This window comes from Betta splendens, chromosome 13 (genome assembly GCF_900634795.4).
Source record: "Betta splendens chromosome 13, fBetSpl5.4, whole genome shotgun sequence".
NCBI classification, from domain to species: Eukaryota; Metazoa; Chordata; class Actinopteri; order Anabantiformes; family Osphronemidae; genus Betta; species Betta splendens.
Genome location: NC_040893.2, coordinates 3,088,518 through 3,109,982, shown reverse-complemented (window position 1 = coordinate 3,109,982; position 21,465 = coordinate 3,088,518). Strand labels below are relative to the sequence as shown.

Here is a 21,465-nt window from a genome sequence, read left to right as displayed (position 1 = left end):
TCAGTAGCAAGGCGTGGCTTCCCTGCAAAAGTGTGTCATTAGTTTGTAATCATGTATATCCCTATTTATAAATAGGACATTGATACTGTAGGTAAAATATACTTTTGAATAGAAGGCACAATATGTCAGAACCAAGAAAAAAACACTACACATCGTCTTTTTCATATCCTGGTTTTACTGAGCATTGTTCTAAGTCAGTCTTAACTTCATAACTTCATTTTTTGCACTGATTTCAAACTTTTATAACTCCAAATCATGGAGTGTAAGGGCTTTGAATCCAGAACCAAAACTGTATTACGCATGTCCATGAACTTTCACTAAGAATGTAACTAGCTAAATCAAACTGTTCTCTCCGTGTTTGCGTGGGTTCTCTCGGGTTCTCCGGCTTCCTCCCACGGTCCAAAAACTTGCATTAGGTTCATTGGTGTCTTCGTAGGTGTGAGTGTGTGTGAATGGTTGCCTCTCGCCCGTAGATACCTGAGATAGGCTCCAGCAACCCAGCGACCCTGCATGGGATTAAGCGGTAGAAGATGGATGGATGTCTTACTCACCTACAGTATGAGCGATTTAGTCAATATTTGAGTCAGTTTTGGTTTTCACAATGGCTGGCTGAAATAAGATGTCATGACCTAAACCAATAGCACAACAAAAACTACACAAAACCAAGATATGGACACAGTTTAATGTAGAGATTTGTTACATTTATTCATTAAAATCATTGACCTTTCAAGAAAAAGCAATAAAATTGAAACGATTTATTTAAAGCAGCATTTAATATTCTAAATGTTTTATTGTCATGTCACATTTTAGCAATTGTTGTTCTGTGTAAAGTATCTAAATCAGGTAAATAAGGTTCCGCAGTTGTTTGGGGCCTAAATAAATAAATCATTGCGGTGTGTACAGTTAAAGGTTGGGAATAGCTTTAGTTCAGTGGATGCCTGCAGTCTTCTAAATCCGGACTTCAGGAGTCAGGGATGAATGCTGAATTCTGGCCACGGTTACTGGGCAGTTGGATATTGTGTGTTGATGTTTTAGCTACATCCTTAAACACATCTTGACCTCTTGTAGAAATAATATCCATGTTCTTAACATTTTAAAACAGCGACTGTTGTTTTGCGTGGTTTCTACAGAACTGTATTTAAATGAATGAACTCAAACTTAATGGTGGTTGTAGTTACGTAATTTTCACATTTACATAATTTCTTTCTGTGGAACCTATACTTTTCATTTAGTTTTTTTTTATTCAATGGAAGAAACTTACATTGATGCAAAATGTTGCTCAGATGACGATAGATTCATAGATAGATGAAGTTTTTTCCAGTTGGTTGCCACCACATCCCTCAGCAATGACTTCTGGCGTCTTAAAGTAGAAAAGCAGACTTGACAGAGAAAGGCTGCTATAAGCCAGGCACACAGACTCCTGGCTTAAATCTCACTGTGTCTTTAAACAGCTCTCAGCTACCTAAGCATTGCTTGGCAACTGAAAGCTTTTTCAGCTTCATAAAAAGTCAAATTGCATCACTTGGCGATTAATATCAGAGCAGTGAGGCAGCCGAGTCAGGTGGTCTCTAGTTCTAAAACAGAAAGTAGTTTCCCTGCTTAACCTGCAATCATCAGTATGCTTCTGTTCGCATAATACGTATGGTATATGAAAACATTCTCACATTCATACTTTTTGCTTTATATACAGTATATGCCAAGTAATATATTGTATGTTTTACAAATGTCTTTCAGTATTGGAGACGGAGTGTGAGTTACGTGCAGGTGTCAAATGTCCAATGGGAAAGCATGGACCACTTTGTGCCTGTTGTTAAAGCTTCAATCTGCAGCTGATTTGATAAAACTGAAATGAATTGCAAGGATTTGCTCATAATTGTTGACAGTCATCATACCACAGAAAGCATAGCAATAAAGCATGAGTGGTTTGCATAGACTGGTGTCCTGTCTGAGTAAAACCTGTTTCATGTCAACTTATGTCATGCAGGCAATGCAGGCTTTCTGACCAGGGACACCCTAAGCACGCTGTCCTACAGAAAACAGGTGAAATGACAAGATGTGTAATAATACCTAAAAGGAACGTAAATTAAAAAAGGAAAACACAGGTGGGGAAGTAAAGTAGAAGGCTCTTTTCCCTGGTAAACGTTTTGTTAAAGCAATCAGTTAAACTCATACCAGTATTGCTTTAGTGTTATGTGTGTATCTTATATACTGTAAGTTCTATTAAATAGAAATAGAAAATACGAGTAGCAATTGGTCAGCCGTGTACAAGAAGGCAAGAGCAAGATGTACTTTCTGAGGAGGCTCAGGTCTTATAACGTCTGCAACACCATGCAAAGGAGGTTTTGTGAGTCTGTGATGGCCAGTAGACAAACTGATCAGGAGGGCTGGTTCGGTTTTAGGGGTAGAGCTGGACCCCCTACATGCTGTAGCTTACAGGAGGATGCTGGTCAAACTCCTCTCCTATCCTCGACAACACCTCCCACCTCCTACACAGTGTGCTGGCTGGACAAAGGAGCAACTCAGTTCAGTTCAGTTCAATTCAATTTTATTTATATAGCACCAAATCACAACAAGGTTATTGCAAGGCACTTTACAAAGTAAGGTTTAAGACTTTACACAACTAAACCCTACAGATCCCACATACAACAAGCCTTTAATTTGACAGCAACAGTGGAGAGGAAAACCTCCCACTTGTATCAGATTAAAATTATTAATAGTTTGATATTAATGCAGAAACCTTAATATTCCTCAAAGTTGGGGCACCAGATTTGTTTTAAAGCTGAAACTATGCTTGTATCAATCTCTATCTCTAACTCTAACGCCAGATGTCAATTCAATGAGTTACCAGTTATGAACAACAATAACAACTTTCTTGCGATAAAACCAAATCAGTTTCTAATGTTGTGAATTCTTGTCACGGTTCAGTGACCTCTGCTTAAATCTGAAGAACAATGCACACAAAACCAGATTCCTTTCAACATTTTATTAATCTAACACTAATGGATATATGAATAACATAATATGGAAATACTCAAATAAACAGAACAGAAAATGAGAAAACAATCAGAATGAGATGATCAACAGTGAATGAATCAATGAGTGAAAGCCCATGAATGGTCAAGACCTAAGTGTGTGATGGCTTTGATCAAGCGAAAAGAGATTTTTTTTCTAACTTATACAAATCTAAGGATAACTAATTTAACTAGTTTGATCAAAAATAACGAGTCAATTAAGGACTGGTTGTGTTTCAGTTTCGCGGAGTTTCTTGATGACTTTCTAACATAATAAAAATCGTTGTTCGTTCGTGTTTGGAATGTTCAATTTTAGCACTTTGAGAAACACCAGACTTCTTAGGATTAGAGATATTCGTCTTGCCTTAGTTTGGAGCCGTAGGCCGCTGTGCAGCATCTTCCGTTACCGGCTTGGTTGAGCAGGCGTGCCCTCTCTGGTCCAGGTGCCACGGCCTCTGGGCCAGGAATCGTCGCCCGCGGTGATGATGACGGCTCAGGGTCAGGAAACTAACAATCAGCCAGGTTGGCCTTTTCAAAGTGTTTCAAAGTGTCAGCGCTACTAAAACTAGCCCAAAAAGGAAACAGGCTGGAATCTAATTTAATTTGTAATTTTTTTTTGTATCTGTAGATCAGGCATTAAACATCACACAGAATACAATGGCATCCGTTTCATGGAATTTGAAAGTTCTGGTGCATCTGAACCAGAAATTGTGTCCAAATGAAGTCTCTTGTTCTCTTAATGAGCACATTCCACATTTTATGGCTGGTGATCCCAGTTCTGGGAGAGACAGCTTCTCAGTGACAGGCTGTCCTTTTGGAATGATAAGCAGAGATATAATCCTGTGTGATTTACAGGTAGATCAACAAAATGGGTTCTTTGATATGGACATGTGAGATGTTGGCGCCATCTGGTGCCTATTGTGATAGAAGCCAGTCTCCTGTGGTGGAGAAAGATTCAGGGTTCCTTATCTCTGGGGACTGGAAAGGATGTAGAGGCTCTTTAATGAGGGAGTTAGGTTTACATGTAGGTTAGGTTACCTCAGTTCAGACGTGGATTGCTACACTCTCTAACGAGGAAGAAACCTCTAGCAGAACCAGGCTGGATGTGGGCGGCCATCTGCCTCGACCGGTTGGGGTGAGGGGATAGAGAGAGAGAAAAGCACAGCAGGCAACAACAGAGCACATGCAGGTTGGTTGGTTGGACCAGGGACTGAAAAGAGGCAGAATGGTTGGATCCGCAGCTGCCCATCACAGACACAAAGCTCTGAGTCTGATTATACCTGTAGGTGAGGACAGAGTCAAGGAGAGAGAGAGAGTGGGGGAGAAGCACAACTTCTGGAGAGAAAGAGACAAGGTTAGTTGAACATGGAACAATGATGGGAGGTTACTGGAAAGAAAAGGTAGAGCTCAGTGTATAAATTAAGTCCCCCAGCAGTCTATGTCTATTGCAGCTTAATTAAGAGATTGTTCCTGTGACTAACAATCATTATCAGTTATCTGAACCATCTCTAACTATAAGCTTTATCAAAAAGGAAAGTTTTAAGCCTGGTCTTAAGTGTGTCAGCTTCTCGAACGTGAAGAAGGAGCTGGTTCCAGAGGAGATGAGCTTGAGGCAGAGCTTTTGGCTACCAAAAGCTCTGCCTCCCATTCTACATTTAAACACTCTAGGAACCACAAGTAGCCCAGCGCTCTGAGAATGAAGCGTGCTGCTGGAAGCATAAGGAACTATGAGGTCTTTAAGAAAAGAAGAAGCTTTATCATTAAGTGCTTTGTAGGTGAGTAGGAGACTTTTAAATTCTATCCTATAATTTACAGGAGGCCAGTGCAGAGAAGCCAATCTAGGAGATTGATCTCTCTTTTGTAAGTCCCATTAGAACTCTGGCTGCAGCATTTTGAATTAGCTGAAGGCTTTTTAAGGAGCTGTTAGGACATCCTATGAGTGAGGAGATACAGTAGTACAGCCTAGAGGTAACAAATGCATAGATCAGTTTCTCTGCATCACTTTGAGAGAGGATGCTTGTAATTTTAGCTATATTTCTATTTGTCTATTTTTTTCTAGATTTGTTTAATATACGATTTAAAAGAGAGATCCTGGTCAAAGATGAAACTAAGGTTCCTTACAATAGAATCTGAAGCTAATGTTATGCCATCCAGGGTGGCTATCTGACTCAAGTGTCTCTCCCTGATTTTTAGGCGCATTTTGGCAAACATTTTCAGTTTTATCTAAATTTAGTTGAAAGAAGCTTTGGGACATCCAGGATGTGATGTATTTTAAACAACTTTGAATTTTGACTAATTGATCTGTTTCATTTAGTTTCAAAGACATATATAGCTGAGTATCATCTGCATAACAGTGAAGATTTATAGAATGCTTCATAATAATCTCACCTAGAGTAGACATGTATAGACTGACCAGTATTGGACCAAAAACAGAACCTTGTGGTACTCCGTAGCTAATCCTTGTGCATGTGGAGAATTTGTCAGTAACATGAGTAATGAAGTAATGAACAAACTGGAATCTGTTCAACAAATAGTATTTAAAACATTCCAGAGCTGTTCCTTTAATTCTGACTCTATGTTTTAATTTCTGTCATAGAATGTTATAATCAATTGTATCAAATGCAGCACTAAGATCTAACAGGACAAGGACAGAGACCAAACCATTGTCTAAAGCTAAGAGAAGATCATTAGTGACTCTAACCAGAGCTGTTTCTGTGCTATGATGTTTTCTAAGTGGCTAGCTCTCCAGAGTCCAGAGTAGCACCTTCAGCCAGAGGCAGATTAGTATTAGGTGCTCCACAGAATGCCACTGGAGGTCTTTCCTACTGGTGGCCATCAGTCTGTACAACTCCTCCTCCCTCCGTAATGGTCCATCTTCATCCATGCAATAACATGTATAATAAAACTCTTTAGCTAGTAATTAGATGGGTTACTACGCACAGTCACACTATATCACTGCATGTTCTTGGGTTTTTTCTGAATAATGTTATGATAAGTTGAGTGACGATTTGATGAGAATGATATGGGGCATACTACATTAATAAATTAGTGATTTCAGATCACACATACAGCAATGACATAATCTAGAAAGGTTAAAAATTTTCAAAGCACCCATATTAAGTCTTTTAGACTTTTTGTGTTGGTGCTGTTTCATGACTGAGGAGCATGTGTAGATCCATCCATCCATTTTTCTAAACCACTTATTTCCATATGCGGGGTCACAGGGGGTGCTGGAGCCTAACCCAGCTGGCTATGGGCGAGACGCAGGGTACACCCTGGACGGGTCGCCAGTCCATCGCAGGGCAACACATAGACAGACAACCATTCACACACACACTCACACCTACGGGCAATGGAGAGAGTCCAATCAGCCTAATGCATGTCTAAACACGGGGAGAACGTGCAAACTCCACACAGAAAGGCACGCATGTGTAGATACACAGTAAAACAAAAATATGTTCAGGCCTTCTCTTGTATAGTCCACCAGGCTAAAAATAGGTAAAACTGAGGAACTCCTTATTATGACGCACTATTGAGGTCCTGACCTTCACTGTACTCTGCTCTAGCTGTAGTTTTCATATATATAACTTTCATATATATACACACACACACACTCTATTCTCACCCTCCGTGGGTGGTCTCATACACTTTCCAAGCTCGGGTCCTCTACCAGAGGCCAGGGAGCTTGAGGGTTCTGCGCAGTATCCTTGCTGTTCCTAGGACTGCACTTTTCTGGACCGAGATTTCGGATGTTTTTCCAGGGATCTGTCGTAGCCACTCCTCCAGTTTGGGGGTCACAGCCCCTAGTGCTCCGATCACCACAGGCACCACTGTGGCCTTCACCTTCCAAGCCTTCTCCAGTTCTTCTCTGAGCCCTTGGTATTTCTCTAGTTTCTCATGTTCCTTTTTCCTGATGTTGCCATCGCTTGGTATTGCCACATCCACCACTACGGCTTTCCTCTGCTCTTTATCCACCACCACAATGTCTGGTTGGTTCGCCATTACCATTCTGTCAGTCTGGATCTGGAAGTCCCACAGGATCTTGGCTCGCTCGTTCTCTACCACCTTGGGAGGTGTTTCCCACTTTGACCTTGGGGTTTCCAGTCCATACTCCGCGCAGATGTTCCTGTATACTATGCCAGCCACTTGGTTATGGCGTTCCATGTATGCTTTGCCTGCCAGCATCTTACACCCTGCAGTTATGTGCTGGACCGTCTCTGGGGCCTCTTTGCACAGTCTACACCTTGGGTCTTGTCTGGTGTGGTAGATCTGGGCCTCTATGGCTCTGGTGCTCAGGGCCTGCTCCTGTGCAGCCAAGATGAGTGCCTCTGTGCTGTCCTTCAGCCCAGCCCTTTCAAGCCATTGGTAGGATTTGTTGAGATCAGCCACTTCAGATATGTTCCGGTGGTACATCCCGTGCAAGGGCTTGTCCTCCCATGATGGTCCCTCTTCCAGCATCTCATCCTCTGTTCTCCACTGCCTGAGACATTCACTCAGCATGTCATCTGTCGGGGCCTTCTACTTGATGTACTTATGGATCTTGGATGTTTCATCCTGGATAGTGGCTCTCACGCTCACTAGTCCTCGGCCTCCTTCCTTGCGGCTAGCGTACAGTCTCAGGGTGCTGGGTCCGAATGACATCCCGATGTCCGAGCTGTAGATCCTGGTGGTGTGGATCAGCGAGTCGATGTCTTGCTCACTCTTGGCGTACAGCTTGATGTCATCCATGTAGAGGAGGTGACTTATGGTGGCCCCGTTCCGGAGTCGGTATCCATAGCCAGTCTTGTTTATTATTTGGCTGAGGGGGTTCAGACCTATGCAGAACAGCAGTGGGGACAGTGCATCTCCTTGGTATATGCCACATTTGATGGATACTTGGGCAAGTGGCTTCCCATTGGCTTCAAGGGTGGTTCTCCACAACCTCATCGAGTTTGCAATGAAGGCCCTTAGAGTTCTGTTGATGTTGTACAGCTCCGAGCATTTAGTGATCCATGTGTGTGGCATTGAGTCATAGGCTTTCTTGTAGTCGATCCAGGCTGTGCACAGGTTGGTGTGTCGCATTCTGCAGTCTTGGGCGACTGTTCTGTCTACCAGGAGTTGGTGTTTGGCTCCTCTGGTATCCTTACCAATGCCCTTCTGTGCTTCGCTCATGTATTGACTCATGTGCCCACTTATCTTAGCTGCGATGATGCCTGACATGAGCTTCCATGTTGTGGAGAGACAGTTTATTGGCCGGTAGTTGGATGGGACTGTGCCCTTTGAGGGATCCTTCATTATGAGGATCGTTCGCCCTTCAGTTAGCCATTCAGGGTGAGTATTAGCCCTTAGCAGCTGGTTCATTTGTGCTGCCAGGCGCTCATGGATTGCAGTGAGCTTCTTTAGCCAGTAGGCGTGGATCATGTCAGGGCCAGGTGCTGTCCAGTTTTTAATACCTGAGACTCTATGTTGGATGTCTGCCACTGTGATAGTCACTGGATTCTGTTCAGGGAGGTTGCTGTGGTCTTCCCTCAGATCCACCAGCCACTGTGCATCACTGTTGTGTGATGCCTCCCTTTCCCATATACCCTTCCAGTACTGTTCAGTTTCCAGCCTTGGTGGGTCTGCTCTGTTGTTATTACCCTGCCATTGAGAGTACACTTTCGCAGGTTGTGTTGCGAACAGCCGGTTTATTCGTCTGGCTTCGTTATCTCTGGTGTATCTCTTTAGGCGGCTGGCCAAGGCTTGTAGCCTTTGCTTGGCAGTTTCGAGTGCTTCAGGTATGGGCATCTGACTGTACCTCTTGGGCATCGGTCTTTTCATTGCACCTCTCTGGGCCTCTGTCATTTGGCTCACTTCCCTCCGAGCTGCCTTGATTTTTGCCTCCAACCTTCGTTTCCATGGTGGGTATTGTTTCTCATGGCTCCCATGGTTGCTCTTATAGCCAAGCACCTCTAGGATCACTGATGCTGAAGCGTATATCAGCTCATTGAACAGGCAACAAGGAATGCGGCAACAGCCAAATACCTCCAACGAGTAAGGCAAGTCCTAAGAAGCCAGCTCAATGGCAAGAACAAATCCCGGGCAATAAACAGCTACGCTCTGCCAGTGATCAGATACCCTGCAGGAATAATAAGGTGGCCAAAGGAAGAGATACAGACCACAGATGTTAAGACACGAAAGCTCCTCACCATGCATGGAGGGTTCCACCCCAAATCCAGCACCCTGAGACTGTACGCTAGCCGCAAGGAAGGAGGCCGAGGACTAGTGAGCGTGAGAGCCACTATCCAGGATGAAACATCCAGTACATATCCAAGTATCCAAGTACATCAAGGATAAGGCCCCCGACAGATGACGTGCTGAGTGAATGTCTCAGGCAGGCATATATATATATATATATATATATATATATATATATATATATATATATATATATATATAATTTTTTTTTTTTTATAGGATAGGCAGTATAGCTGTCGGACTGAGAGCCTTCGTTGGGTGGGTCCATCATTAGCAGTCTAGTTATTTGAAAATAAAGGTTTTACCCAATTTTCATGCAATATACTAATATAAATTTTTTTTATTACCTCAGTTTCTTGTTGGTGTTCAATAAGTATGGGTCCACTTTGCTGATGTTCTGTCTTAGGTGTCAGCTGGCTAATGAGCTGTCCCTCTGTTCTCACAAACCTTACTTTCATGTATTGTATCAATTATACAATAGTATTATTGTACTAACTTGCTGCTGGACCAATTGATAAAAACAGTCCTATTTTAGTTCTAGTAGATGTGTGTCTGTGTGTGGTGACACATTGTTTTCTGTTGTGCTTCAGTGAGTGAGAAGATTTTTAAAACAAGTAATAAGTTGCAAAAAATAAATCCTTAACTCACAACAAATGGTACACTGACATGGCTGTACATGATAACATGTCTGTACTTGTGGTCCCTTGTTCTGTCCATGCAGGTTGTACATAAATTCCTTATTTCACGTCATTGTACTGAATGTACAGCCACAACCAACAACTGGTAGTTTAATTTGGAACAGGCATTTTAGATCCTCTACATGTAGTAGTTACAATACGGTCAGTTACTAAATTTTAGGTAATGATGAGAGAAAGACAAGAAGGACTGGGGGAATGTTTCACTTCTGTTTGCCAGAATAGGATTCAGGCTGTGATTGAAGACAATGACTTGGAGAAACTAGTATTGTATCCAATCTGAAATCAACATTATAGCAAATAAGTAACACATAGTGGTATTCCAGTATAGACCAAGCAATTAAATTATTACTATTTATCAGCTGGACTCAACGAAGGAATAGGTGTTGGACAATGACAATTATTTCTACACAGAGACAAGCGAAGACATTCTTTTCCCCATAGACTCAATGGATGGCATCTTAAAACCTTGTGATAGTGACAATGAATACTGACTATAAACTAGAGAAATACAGGCATCATCACTGACACAGAGTCTTTGTGTGCAGGTGAAGCAGATTATGGAGGAAGCAGTGACTAAGAAATTTGTCCACGAAGACAGCAGCCACATTATTGCTCTTTGCAGTAAGTACACACACACACACACACACACACACACACACACACACACACACACACACACACACACACACACACACACACACACACACACACACGTTGAACCCCCTCAACGGGTGACTTGCCAGGGTTTCTGTCAAGTCTGTCTGTCTGACTCTAGTAGTCACAGGACATAATTTCTTTCATTAAAATACTTGTAGAACACAATAGAGTGCCCATATTGGATTCTAATATAAAAGTTGATATAGCCTATAATAGGCCCCCAGCGTTTTACACTTTTTGCACAAATATTGAGCAAATATTGCACTGAGTGAATAACACCTATATGTGGGTCGAGTAGCTCATCTGGTCAGCTCAGTAGTGGGGCCTAAGGTTCTAAGGTTCAATCCCCCAGGTGTCCTTCAAAAAGACACCATCATCATATAACCTCCCCAGAGGAGGGGTTAAAATGTAGTGGTGAAAGTTCCCAAATCTGGGCTCAATAAATTTTAATTATTACTATAAGTTAATTTATATCTCATATCAAAAGTATCAGTATACTGCAGTATACTTTTGATATGAGTTATTAAAAGTAAACTATTACACTAATTACTAGTACACTAATAGTTTAGTTGTTCAGTAAAGTTAGTAGCCTAGAAGTACACAATTACTATCCACAAGTTTATTTAAAGTGCATTTTAATGCAGTTAATAGTACATAAAATGTGACTAATTCTGTGCTTACTAAGTTTACTTTTCATACGTTTAAAATATACTTCAAGTGAACTTATGGGGACTGAGAGGTGGGTCAATTTAGTCCCAAAAGGTATGAGTGAACTCATAAGGATAGTAGAAGTAGATTCACACAAGTGTACTCTGCAAAGTATACTTTAGAAATATCCTATAGTATACTTTATCAAATAAATCAATAGATCAAATAAACTTTTAGTTTAGATTTTTTTGCCAAGGTTTATGATTAAATTACTTTTTAACTTGATGTCACCTAAAACCTTCACATGCAACTAAACCTCTGTGACAGATTATTGAGTTAATGAGAGGTGTAGAGGCACTTTGTGGATTTAGAGATTAACCTGTTGCTTATTTATGGTCTGTATAAGCTGGTCTGGTAATCGCCACATTCAGCATGCACCATGTTTACAGTATGTCCATCCCTGCTATGACGTCACCCTCACACAGACTAATCATCTGTCTCTGACCTCGGGGACTCTCAGGAAGGTCAACGGTCAGATGCTAATTATAAACAGTGAGTCACCATCTGCCAATTCCTTCTGATACATGTTAATTCAGCTGCGTTTGCTGCCAAGAGTGAATTATGTTCTGTGTTACATTAGTGGAAGGCCAGTTGAAAGCACTGTTGTACGACATCTCATCATGTCCAAGGTATGGGATTAATTAGCTGTGCTCATATACTTAATTAAAACACTGACGCTACGCTCCCACATGTAACTACTGGAACAGTGATGCCAGGTTTTTTATTTTTGCTGCAGAATGGAAACATTTGACCTCTAAACAATCAGTCAAGAGATCCACATTAACAACTTACTGATCAATAATACACATCTACAGCTGTTGTTTGAATCCACCACATCATGAACGAAGTTCTGTCAGCTCAGCTCAACACACGCTCTTCCTGGTTTCTGCCCCTCTCAACTGATCTAATGTAGTGGATTCAAATTATTAATAGTTTGATATTAATGCAGAAACATTAATATACCTCGAAGTCATGAACAACAATAACCACTTTCTTGTGATAAAACCAAATCAGTCTCTTATGCCGTGAATTCTTGTCGCGGTTCAGTGACCTCTGCTTAAATCTGAAGAACAATGCACACAAAACCAGATTCCTTTTAACGTTTTATTAATCTAACACTACTGGATATATGAATAACATAATATGGAAATACTCAAATAAACAGAATAGAAAATGAGAGAACGATCAGAATGAAATGATGAACAGTGAATGAATCATTGAGTGAAAACACAAAGAATGGTCAAGACCTGAGTGTGTGATGGCTTTGATCAAGCGAAAAGAGAATTTTTTTCTAACTTATACAAATCTAAGGATAACTAATTTAACTAGTTTGATCAAAAATAACGAGTCAATTAAGGACTGGTTGTGTTTCAGTTTCGCGGAGTTTCTTGATGACTTTCTAACATAATAAAAATCGTTGTTCGTTCATGTTTCTAAGTTTAACTTAGGTTTACAAAATTTAAGAACAAAGGAAAATTAAAGAAAAGTAATGCAACGCAAAAAGAAAAGGGGAAAGAAGTTTGAAGATAGAGGGAAATCCGATTCGCCTAGAGTCTCACTGGTTTAAATACCCCTGGGGCAGTGGTCACTGCAGGGCGGAGAAATGAGTTCAACCAGTGGTGAAGAGTTCCACCTCTTCAGATCAGGAATCAAACTATTTGATTTGGATTGCTCCTAAATCTGGGATAACTAAGCTTTCCTCTTTTCATCACGCTCAAAGTTCCATCACACCATAACACAATAAATATGTAATGATCATTTTGACACTCAAATAAGCAGAGAAGTCAGAATGGTTAAACAGCAATATTAAATGCATAGAACATTAAGGTCTTATACAGAGGCAGCCGGTAAAAGTGTCTACCCCCACCGTGTTTGGGTTTCAAATCTGCCGCGTCAGTGCCGGGTTTGTACTGCGGGAGGAGTGTGTTACGTCCTTCTGGCCTGTAGGTGGCGATTGACTCCCACTTTTCGTCCTAAAACATTGTAGTTGCTTACGTCATATAGCCTCTTGTAGAACAACCAATGATCAGGTCTTGGGTGGCCTAGTGGTTAACGTGCATGGACACAACGTTTTTTTTTGTCCGGGGTTCGAGTCTGAGTGGAAGCAGTTTTTTTATTTTAATTATTGGAAAAACAGCGTCTCATCATCATCATGTGATCACGAGATGACAACGTTGTATTACTTAGTGCATGGATCGCCAAGACCATGAACCGCTGGTCGCGTTATAGTATGAAGTTATGAACGTAAGTAAATTATGGCAAATTATGGCAGTTTAAAACCGAAAATAAGAAGCTGAACGGTGCGCCCTCCCGCGTGCAGCGTTCTAATTAATGGCAGACAAGCTACTGTAACCCTGATTTCTCGCTATTGGTACGGGCAATTTTCTTTACGTGGTATTCTTCTGTAATGCACCACACGGCAAGACAGTACGGCACATGTACACTTTTTTCTTTACGCCGCTCTCACCCAACGCGCGTCACATTTTCCTGTCCCCCGTCAACAAGGACAAGTAGGAACTAATGTTGATGACAAATAAAATCACAGTAGCTGAAATGTCACGTTTCCCAAACATAAAATAAAAAAAATAAAAAGGAATACTAACTAAGGTTACACTACTACAATTTAAAAAAGTGAATAAGGATTATCTAGACCAGAGGTCTGCCACCGGTAACACCCACGTTTTAATGAAAAAAACAAACACTGGGAGCCGTGGAGGGCAGCAATATTATATTATTTGAGAACATTCAACATTTGTTTTTTAATCCAAAGAAGACATAAAAGTCGGGGCTCAGAGATCTAACCGATGATAAAACATTGTCAAGGCATCGACAAGGACAGCTAACTCGCTTTTCCCTGCTTCAAACAGCTGTTTTAACTGAGAGCAACCCGTGCGGCATCACCGGTCAATCTGGCCACGCCCACTTTCATTCAACAGACGGACATGAAAGAGGGAATAACGAAATAAACAGCTGGTTAACTTCGTAGGAACACGGCTGTAGCTCTGCAATGACTTTATGTGGTACAGGTGAAAGGAGTAATAACGAAATAAAAAGCTGGTTAACTTCGTAGGAACACCTTGTAGAAGGAACTGGTATATTTAGAAAACGCAGTAGTCCTAGTGTTAAGGTGTGTGAACTGGGGAGGAGACGGCAGCAGCGACTGAACAGCGACTGAATAGAGTTGATGTCTTCCCCGCTGACAGGCGCATTCATTTGATAATGCACGACCTTGGCTGACAGTTCAGTTGAAAAACACACTGAATCTTTACAAACCGTCCCTGAATAACATCTATGAACTGCAGTTTCTTCCTTGATTAACCATGATTATTATGAAAGAAGCGCAAATCTTCGCCAGTCCAAATTGTGCAATTAATACTGTGTTTACAATAAAGGTAATAAATAATAATAATAGTATTTTCATTTTAAAATGCACTGCATATTTTAGACGAATGTCGAAGTGCTACAAATAACTTAGACCAGAAAGCTACGATAAATACATTTATTTTTGCAGAGTAAACGTATGTAGAACAAACTACTTGCTGCATTATTGAGTCTTAAACCTGCAGCTGATCACGCCGCCCGATGCTGCCCAGTCTCCTACGGTGCTTTGTCTGGAGCTGAAGTATTTCTCACCTGCTGATCGAGTAGTAGCAACACATTAGCATGTCTATGCGCCTCTACGAAGGAGGGGGGAGGGGTGTGTAGTTTTCCTTTGCGACTGTGAGCAAACATGAGACAAACAAAAGCTTGGTCGAACTCAGATCCAAGTCATCTGAGTACGAAACACATCACATATCATTCAATCTCGTGTTTCATTCGAGTGGCAGTCTGGAGCTCTCTGCTACGACTGCTGCCCCACGACCCGTCCACGGATGAGCTTCCATTAAAAATTAAAAGCAGAGGTTTTTTGTTTTTCGTTTTTCTCTAAACGAAAAAACAGCTTTAAATTCAAGTCCGTGTGTTTTTGTTAAAAAATATTTTTGTTCAGTTTATTGGTTTGTAATGCGGTGCTTTTATTTAGGATAGAGAGACGGATGGGAAATCAAAGTTTTGAAACATACACGGGCCCAATAAGTCACATCAGCCACTCATTCAGTTACAAGGACACGCACAGTCAAAACAAATTCTCGCTACATTTAGTGCGCCACTCCCCCGTTCCTCTCGTAGCCTGCATTTGCACAGCCATACATTTGTGTATTGGTCACTCTCTGTCTGGACTCATGACTCCGAAACGCGTCACGTGTTTGTGTAAGAGTTTGATGTCTCCATAATAAGCAGAGGTAACGATAGAACGACTTTTTGTTTTCCGTTTGTCTCTAAACAATAAAAACATATTACCTCCAATTCCGTGTCTTTTTGTAAAAAACAAATATTTTTGCCTGTTTTATTGGTTTGAAAGGCGGTGCTTTGATTAAAATCCGTTTGCCGCTCAACGAAAGAGAAACAAAAACGCCGGTGAAAGTGGCTGGATGGACGGATGGGAAATGAAAATGTTGAAACGTACACGGGTCGAATAAGTGCTCTCAGCCACTCAGTTACAATGACACGCACAGTCAAAACAAGTCAAACTGCAGTTCTGCAGACACTGAGTAAACACGTAGGAACAAACATGTTGCTGTAATGCGTCGCTGTTGATCTGCTGATTTCTGGCGTCCTGTCAAAATTACGATCGACAACTGCTGTAAAACAAATTCCTATGATTATTACGGTTATTTACGTAAAATCTACGACAATTGGAAAACATTCATTAACAAGTTGTGGAAGTTTAAAACCTAACCTGTAGTCGCAGATGGACTGCGCTCTACGTCTTTACTTGCGCATTCAAATTATATTAATTAAACCGCGACGCATAATTATTATGTATTATAGATATATAATATAATACTATTACTTCACATAATACTAGGTATTATGTGAAGTCAATATGTTGTATCGGATGTTAGAGCGGTGGGTGTGTACATATTTTTAAGAGACGCCTTCTATTTAAAGACACGAATAAGCTGAGGAGAATAAAAACAAGAACGTGTTGCTGCTGTGGCGCTGCCTGTTTTAAACCACACAGAACAATTATAACTTTGCAGTGAACATAAAATAACTAAGCCATCAACAAGTTGTTGCCCTTCAGACTCCCCATGTTTTAGCACACAACAGATACTTAATAGTAAAATAGGTCTGGTGTAATATATGTGTGTTACAGGTAGAAATAAACAGTCGGACCTCAGTTACGCTGTAGCGCTTTGGAGGCTTCTAATCAACGCTGTGCCACCTGGTGGTTAAAACGAGACTAGCGTCCTGATTTTTTTCAGCCGGCTGCAGGATTAAAAATCTTTAGTCAGCGACGCACTCGCTGCGCCGTGGCGACGCGTCGGTACTGCAGTAGAAACCCTAGTCACTTTGAACCGCTGCCACTGTACATGGTCCCTTACAACGCTGTAACAAATTAAATGTTATTCATGATGACTGGTCTTGTTTTTATGTAACACCCAGTAAACGCTAAAACATACACGAATAATAAATGGAAGTAAAATCAAATTATAAATGACCTAATCTGGACATTACTAATTAAACAATTGTAACACTAAAAAAATGTAATACAATAATGAGGATACCTAATTGTAGCTGGTGGACATAGTCTATGTGTATGTTGCACAGATTAAAATAAGTAAAGAAGGTGAGTATCTGTATTTCAACTTTGTGCCTTCACACAAAGGAAAGCATGGTGATGAGTTGGAGTCCCTTTGTGACTTTAGGAATTTCCTGGCAAATCTGTAGATCAAGCATTAAACATCACACAGAAACCAATCTAATATCAAATAAAAACATGTTGTCCACAGAATACAATAACATCTTTTTCATGGAAGTTGAAAGCTCTGGTGTATCTGAACCAGAACTTGTGTCCAAATGAAGTCTCTCGTTGTCTTGATAGGCACATTCCACATTTTATGGCTGGTGGTCCCAGTTCTGGGAGAGACAGCTTTTTGGTGATAAATGTGACAGCCTGTCCTTTTGGCATGATAAGCAGAGGTGGAATCCTGAGAGATTTACAGGTAGATCAACAAAGTAGACTCATGGTTCTTTGATATGGACATTTGAGATGTTGGCGTCAATTGGTGGCTGTGGTGATAGAAGCCAGTCTCCTGTTGTGGAGAAAGATTCGGGGTCCCTTATCTCTGGGGGCTGAAAGGGACGTAGAGGCTCTTCAAAAGAGGGAATTAAGTTCACATGTAGGTCAGGTTACCTCAGTCCAGACGTGGATTGCTACACTAATCAATGAATTCGTTTTAAAGTTGACCCCAAGATGCTGTGAAACCCTTCTAAACCAGACCAGCAGGTTTCACAAAGTTGTCTTCATACCATCAGGTCACAGCAGCAGCCTCTTGGCTTATTTCTACATGTAACATACTTACACCTTATTCAGGTATAAAGTATATAATGCTATGCTGTAACTTACAATTACACCACTACTGTGTAAAAAAACGGAGATCAAACAGTCTGCCATCTTTGACTTAGGGGATATGAGCCATCTCAATGTTTGAATATATACGTAAAGCCATTTAAATATTAAAGAGATATTTGAATGGGAACTCATTCAGCGTGCTGGCAGTGAGTCAGACAAGCTTAGCGCCACTATATTTCCTTAACTATAGCCATAATCACCCAAATTTAATTAAAACAGAATACATTGCTGTAGTGTAATGAATCTATATACAAGGTTTCTTTTGATTTGAATTACAGTAATGCAAGTTTGATGATGTCCTAAATCATTGAAATGCACCTGTATGCACCAATACAGTAGTTTGTAGATGGAGAAAAAAACATGTACGATAAACACTCAAACTTCCAATTCCTTGGTTTTCTGTGAACTGGAAGCTGCACCAGTGTCAGGCTGCTTTTAAAGAAAACGGGCCCGTTGGTTCTGAATGTCCACAAAGCAACATGCATGTGCTGGCTGCTCTCCAGAGCACCTGCAGTTACATAAGTGCAGCTTTATGGGCAGCCTTCCACAGATAGCATGCCCTGCACCAGCATCAGCCTCTGTGCACTGGATGTCATGACCTCGGCTGTTCCTCTATTGTGAGAGGCCCATCCCAGCAGAACTAGAAGTCTGTCATGATCCTTTGACCATCACTTAAATGGCACATGCCTTACATTTCGTTTCCACTCACCTTTATTTTTATTCCTTTAGCCATTTAACAGTTATTAGGAAATAGACATAATTTTGTTTATTGTCAGTCGAACGTATCATACAGCTCAGTTGAGCCTAAGATCTGAATAGTGCTCTAATTATATGAATTAAATTTCTTTTTTTATTATTATACCCCAGAAGAAAATAATTTAAAATGAGTCATTGCTTGAGTACTATTGCTATGGTCTCCTGTGGATCGATTTGCTTTATAAGCAAACTGGTGGGGGTCAAGTTTTGGGGGTAGTGGTCTGGCCCTGTAGCCCCATTTAATGTTGGAGTAGACTTTTTTTTCCTCAGGTTGCGTACTTAACATGCTGGTGGAGTTTGGGGAGTGAAAGTGGGGAGTGAGAGTAAAATCCCCAGCCGCAATCTGCACAGCATCCGGGTACATGCTCTGATTGCTGCTAATGTTAGCATGCAAAAGTTGAATACCTGGGTTATCATTAGCATCTGGTAGTATGTACACCACTGTGACCATGATGATGGTAAACTTCCTTGGCAGTTAGAAGGGTCTGCTTTTTGACAGTCAGATACAGTGAGCAATGACTGTCTTTAGTCACTTTGTTGCAACACCTGCCATTTTTTACGTACACACAGAGCCCTCCTCCTCTGCTTTTACCGGAGTCTGCTGTTCAGTCGTGGCGCCAAGTGGTGTAGCCTGGTAGCTCAATAGCGGAATCTGGAATGTTTTGTCCGTAATATGTTCTGATTATAAGTAGATCATGTTGGTTGTAGATAATTTTTGCCTTACAAGGTAATAACAAATGACTAATAGGGCTGTCTGTCTGTATTATTTAGCAGACGATTGTAGTATTTAGTATAGTAGTATTTCCAAGTTATGGCAGTTCAAAACCGAAATAAGCAGCTGTATGCTTAGACAGACCGAGTGCGCGCTCCCACGTACAGCGTTCGATTTTATTATGATATTATTCCTGCGGGAGAATCAGATGTCGCAAAAAAAATCTGAGTGACTCTGGATTTTGCCGACTTTGAAAGCTGTGGTAAATAAATAAGTTTTACGAAGCTGTCGTAGTCTGTGGCGTTCTCGTGTGCTCTGGGAGAGCATTCCACAGACTAGGTGCAGCTGAGCGAATTGTCTGATCTCCTATTGAGTTTTGTCTTCGGCTACAGTATATAAGTGTAAAACAGTCCTTATTACTTATGCATAATCAATATATGCAGAACCAACAACTTGCTGCACTAATGAGTCGGAGATCTCCTGACTCTTGGTGTTCTGGCATACCATAGAGAGTTTAATACAATTTATTTATTTTTATTATAAAATATCCTCTACAAGCTAGCAGTGGTAGTCTGCCAAACTTGTGTGAAATAAAAAAAAGAGGAGCGTTTAAAAAAAGTGAAGTGAAAGGTTTTGGTGTCCCACAGCCTACATAGGCGCAGCTGATCATGGTGCCCGATCTCCAATTGAGCTTTTTCTCAATTGAGACTTCTCAACTGAGTGGTGACAATATGTCATCATGTCTCTGTGCCAATACGGAGTTTGGGGGAAGGGATGTGAAGTTTGCTTTAGCGACTGAACCAACATCAGGTGCCGTGTTTACAACGCAGAACGAGTTCCGAATCCACTGTGTAGCCTGTGCCGATATTGTGATTAATGTCATTCAGGTAAAATGTTGGAGATTCTGTTTAAACAACATTGGCTATATCTGACTGGTTTAACTGTTCTCACGCACACCTTAAAAGTGGTTAAAGTGGTTTATGCTGCAGAGCAGAAGGATTTATTTTCGTTTTCATCCAGTATAACCGTTAACATTTGGAAATCAACAAAGACTGGGCAGCAGGGCAACACGGTCCCCCTGTACGTTTTAACAGTTCGATTTCCCCACTAGATTAAAAGCTGGGAAAAATCGAGAAAACGAGTCGTTTTCTTGTTTTCCGTTTTTTCCTCAAAACGAGAAAACTGGAAACGGCTTCAAATCCAATTCCGGGTCCAGTTTTGAAAACACTGTTTTCAGCTCGTTTATTCGTTTTTAACATGCTGCTTTGATTAAATTCTGTTTGTCAGTTTTATAATGAGAAACGAGAAAATAGTCTGTGTATGTTCCAACAGTTTTATGTTATTATACTTATATAGTCATATTGGATTGGATTAAAAATACTTAGTCGGGGATGCACCTGTTGCGTGGTGGCGTACTTTAGTTAAAAAAAGTGGTTGCTTTAAAAAGCCAAGACTATAGTGTTTATAACAATGTGTATATGTATGTTCAGACGTTATAATATACAGTGTATAACAATTTATTATAGCATATTTTAGTGTACCCAAGCTTGGAAAGTGGATGGGACCACCCGCGGAGGGTGAGAATAGAGTGTGTATATAAACTCCTTTCTCACCCCACGCAGGTGGTCTCATCCGTCTGGTGCTCAGGGCCTGCTCCTGTGCAGCCAGGATGAGTGCCTCTGTGCTGTCCTTCAGCCCAGCCCTTTCAAGCCATTGGTAGGATTTGTTGAGATCAGCCACTTCATTTATGTTCCGGTGGTACATCCCATGTAAGGGCTTGTCCTCCCATGATGGTCCCTCTTTCAGCATCTCATCCTCTGTTCTCCACTGCCTGAGACATTCACTCAGCACGTCATCTGTCGGGGCCTTATCCTTGATGTACTTATGGATCTTGGATTTTTCATCCCGGATAGTGGCTCTCACGCTCACTATTCCTCGGCCTCCTTCCTTGCGGCTAGCGTACAGTCTCAGGGTGCTGGATTTGGGGTGGAACCCTCCATGCATGGTGAGGAGCTTTCGTGTCTTAACATCTGTGGTCTGTATCTCTTCCTTTGGCCACCTTATTATTCCTGCAGGGTATCTGATCACTGGCAGGGCGTAGCTGTTTATTGCCCGGGATTTGTTCTTGCCATTGAGCTGGCTTCTTAGGACTTGCCTTACTCGTTGGAGGTATTTGGCTGTTGCACTCCTTGTTGCCTGTTCAAGGTTGGCGTTTGCCTGTGGTATTCCAAGGTACTTGTAATTGTCCTC

General features: G+C 41.2%; 1 protein-coding gene across 3 annotated transcripts in view; it reads left to right on the top strand.

The window, feature by feature from the left end:
* Positions 1-21,465, top strand: part of sgsm2 (small G protein signaling modulator 2) — an 86,925-nt gene that overhangs the window by 1,906 nt on the left and 63,554 nt on the right. For all 3 annotated transcript variants that reach the window (XM_029171414.3, XM_029171413.3, XM_029171412.3), the window contains exon 2: positions 10,471-10,546. In XM_029171414.3, coding sequence (XP_029027247.1) covers positions 10,471-10,546 — 76 coding nt within the window. The remainder of the gene's footprint in view (positions 1-10,470; positions 10,547-21,465) is intronic.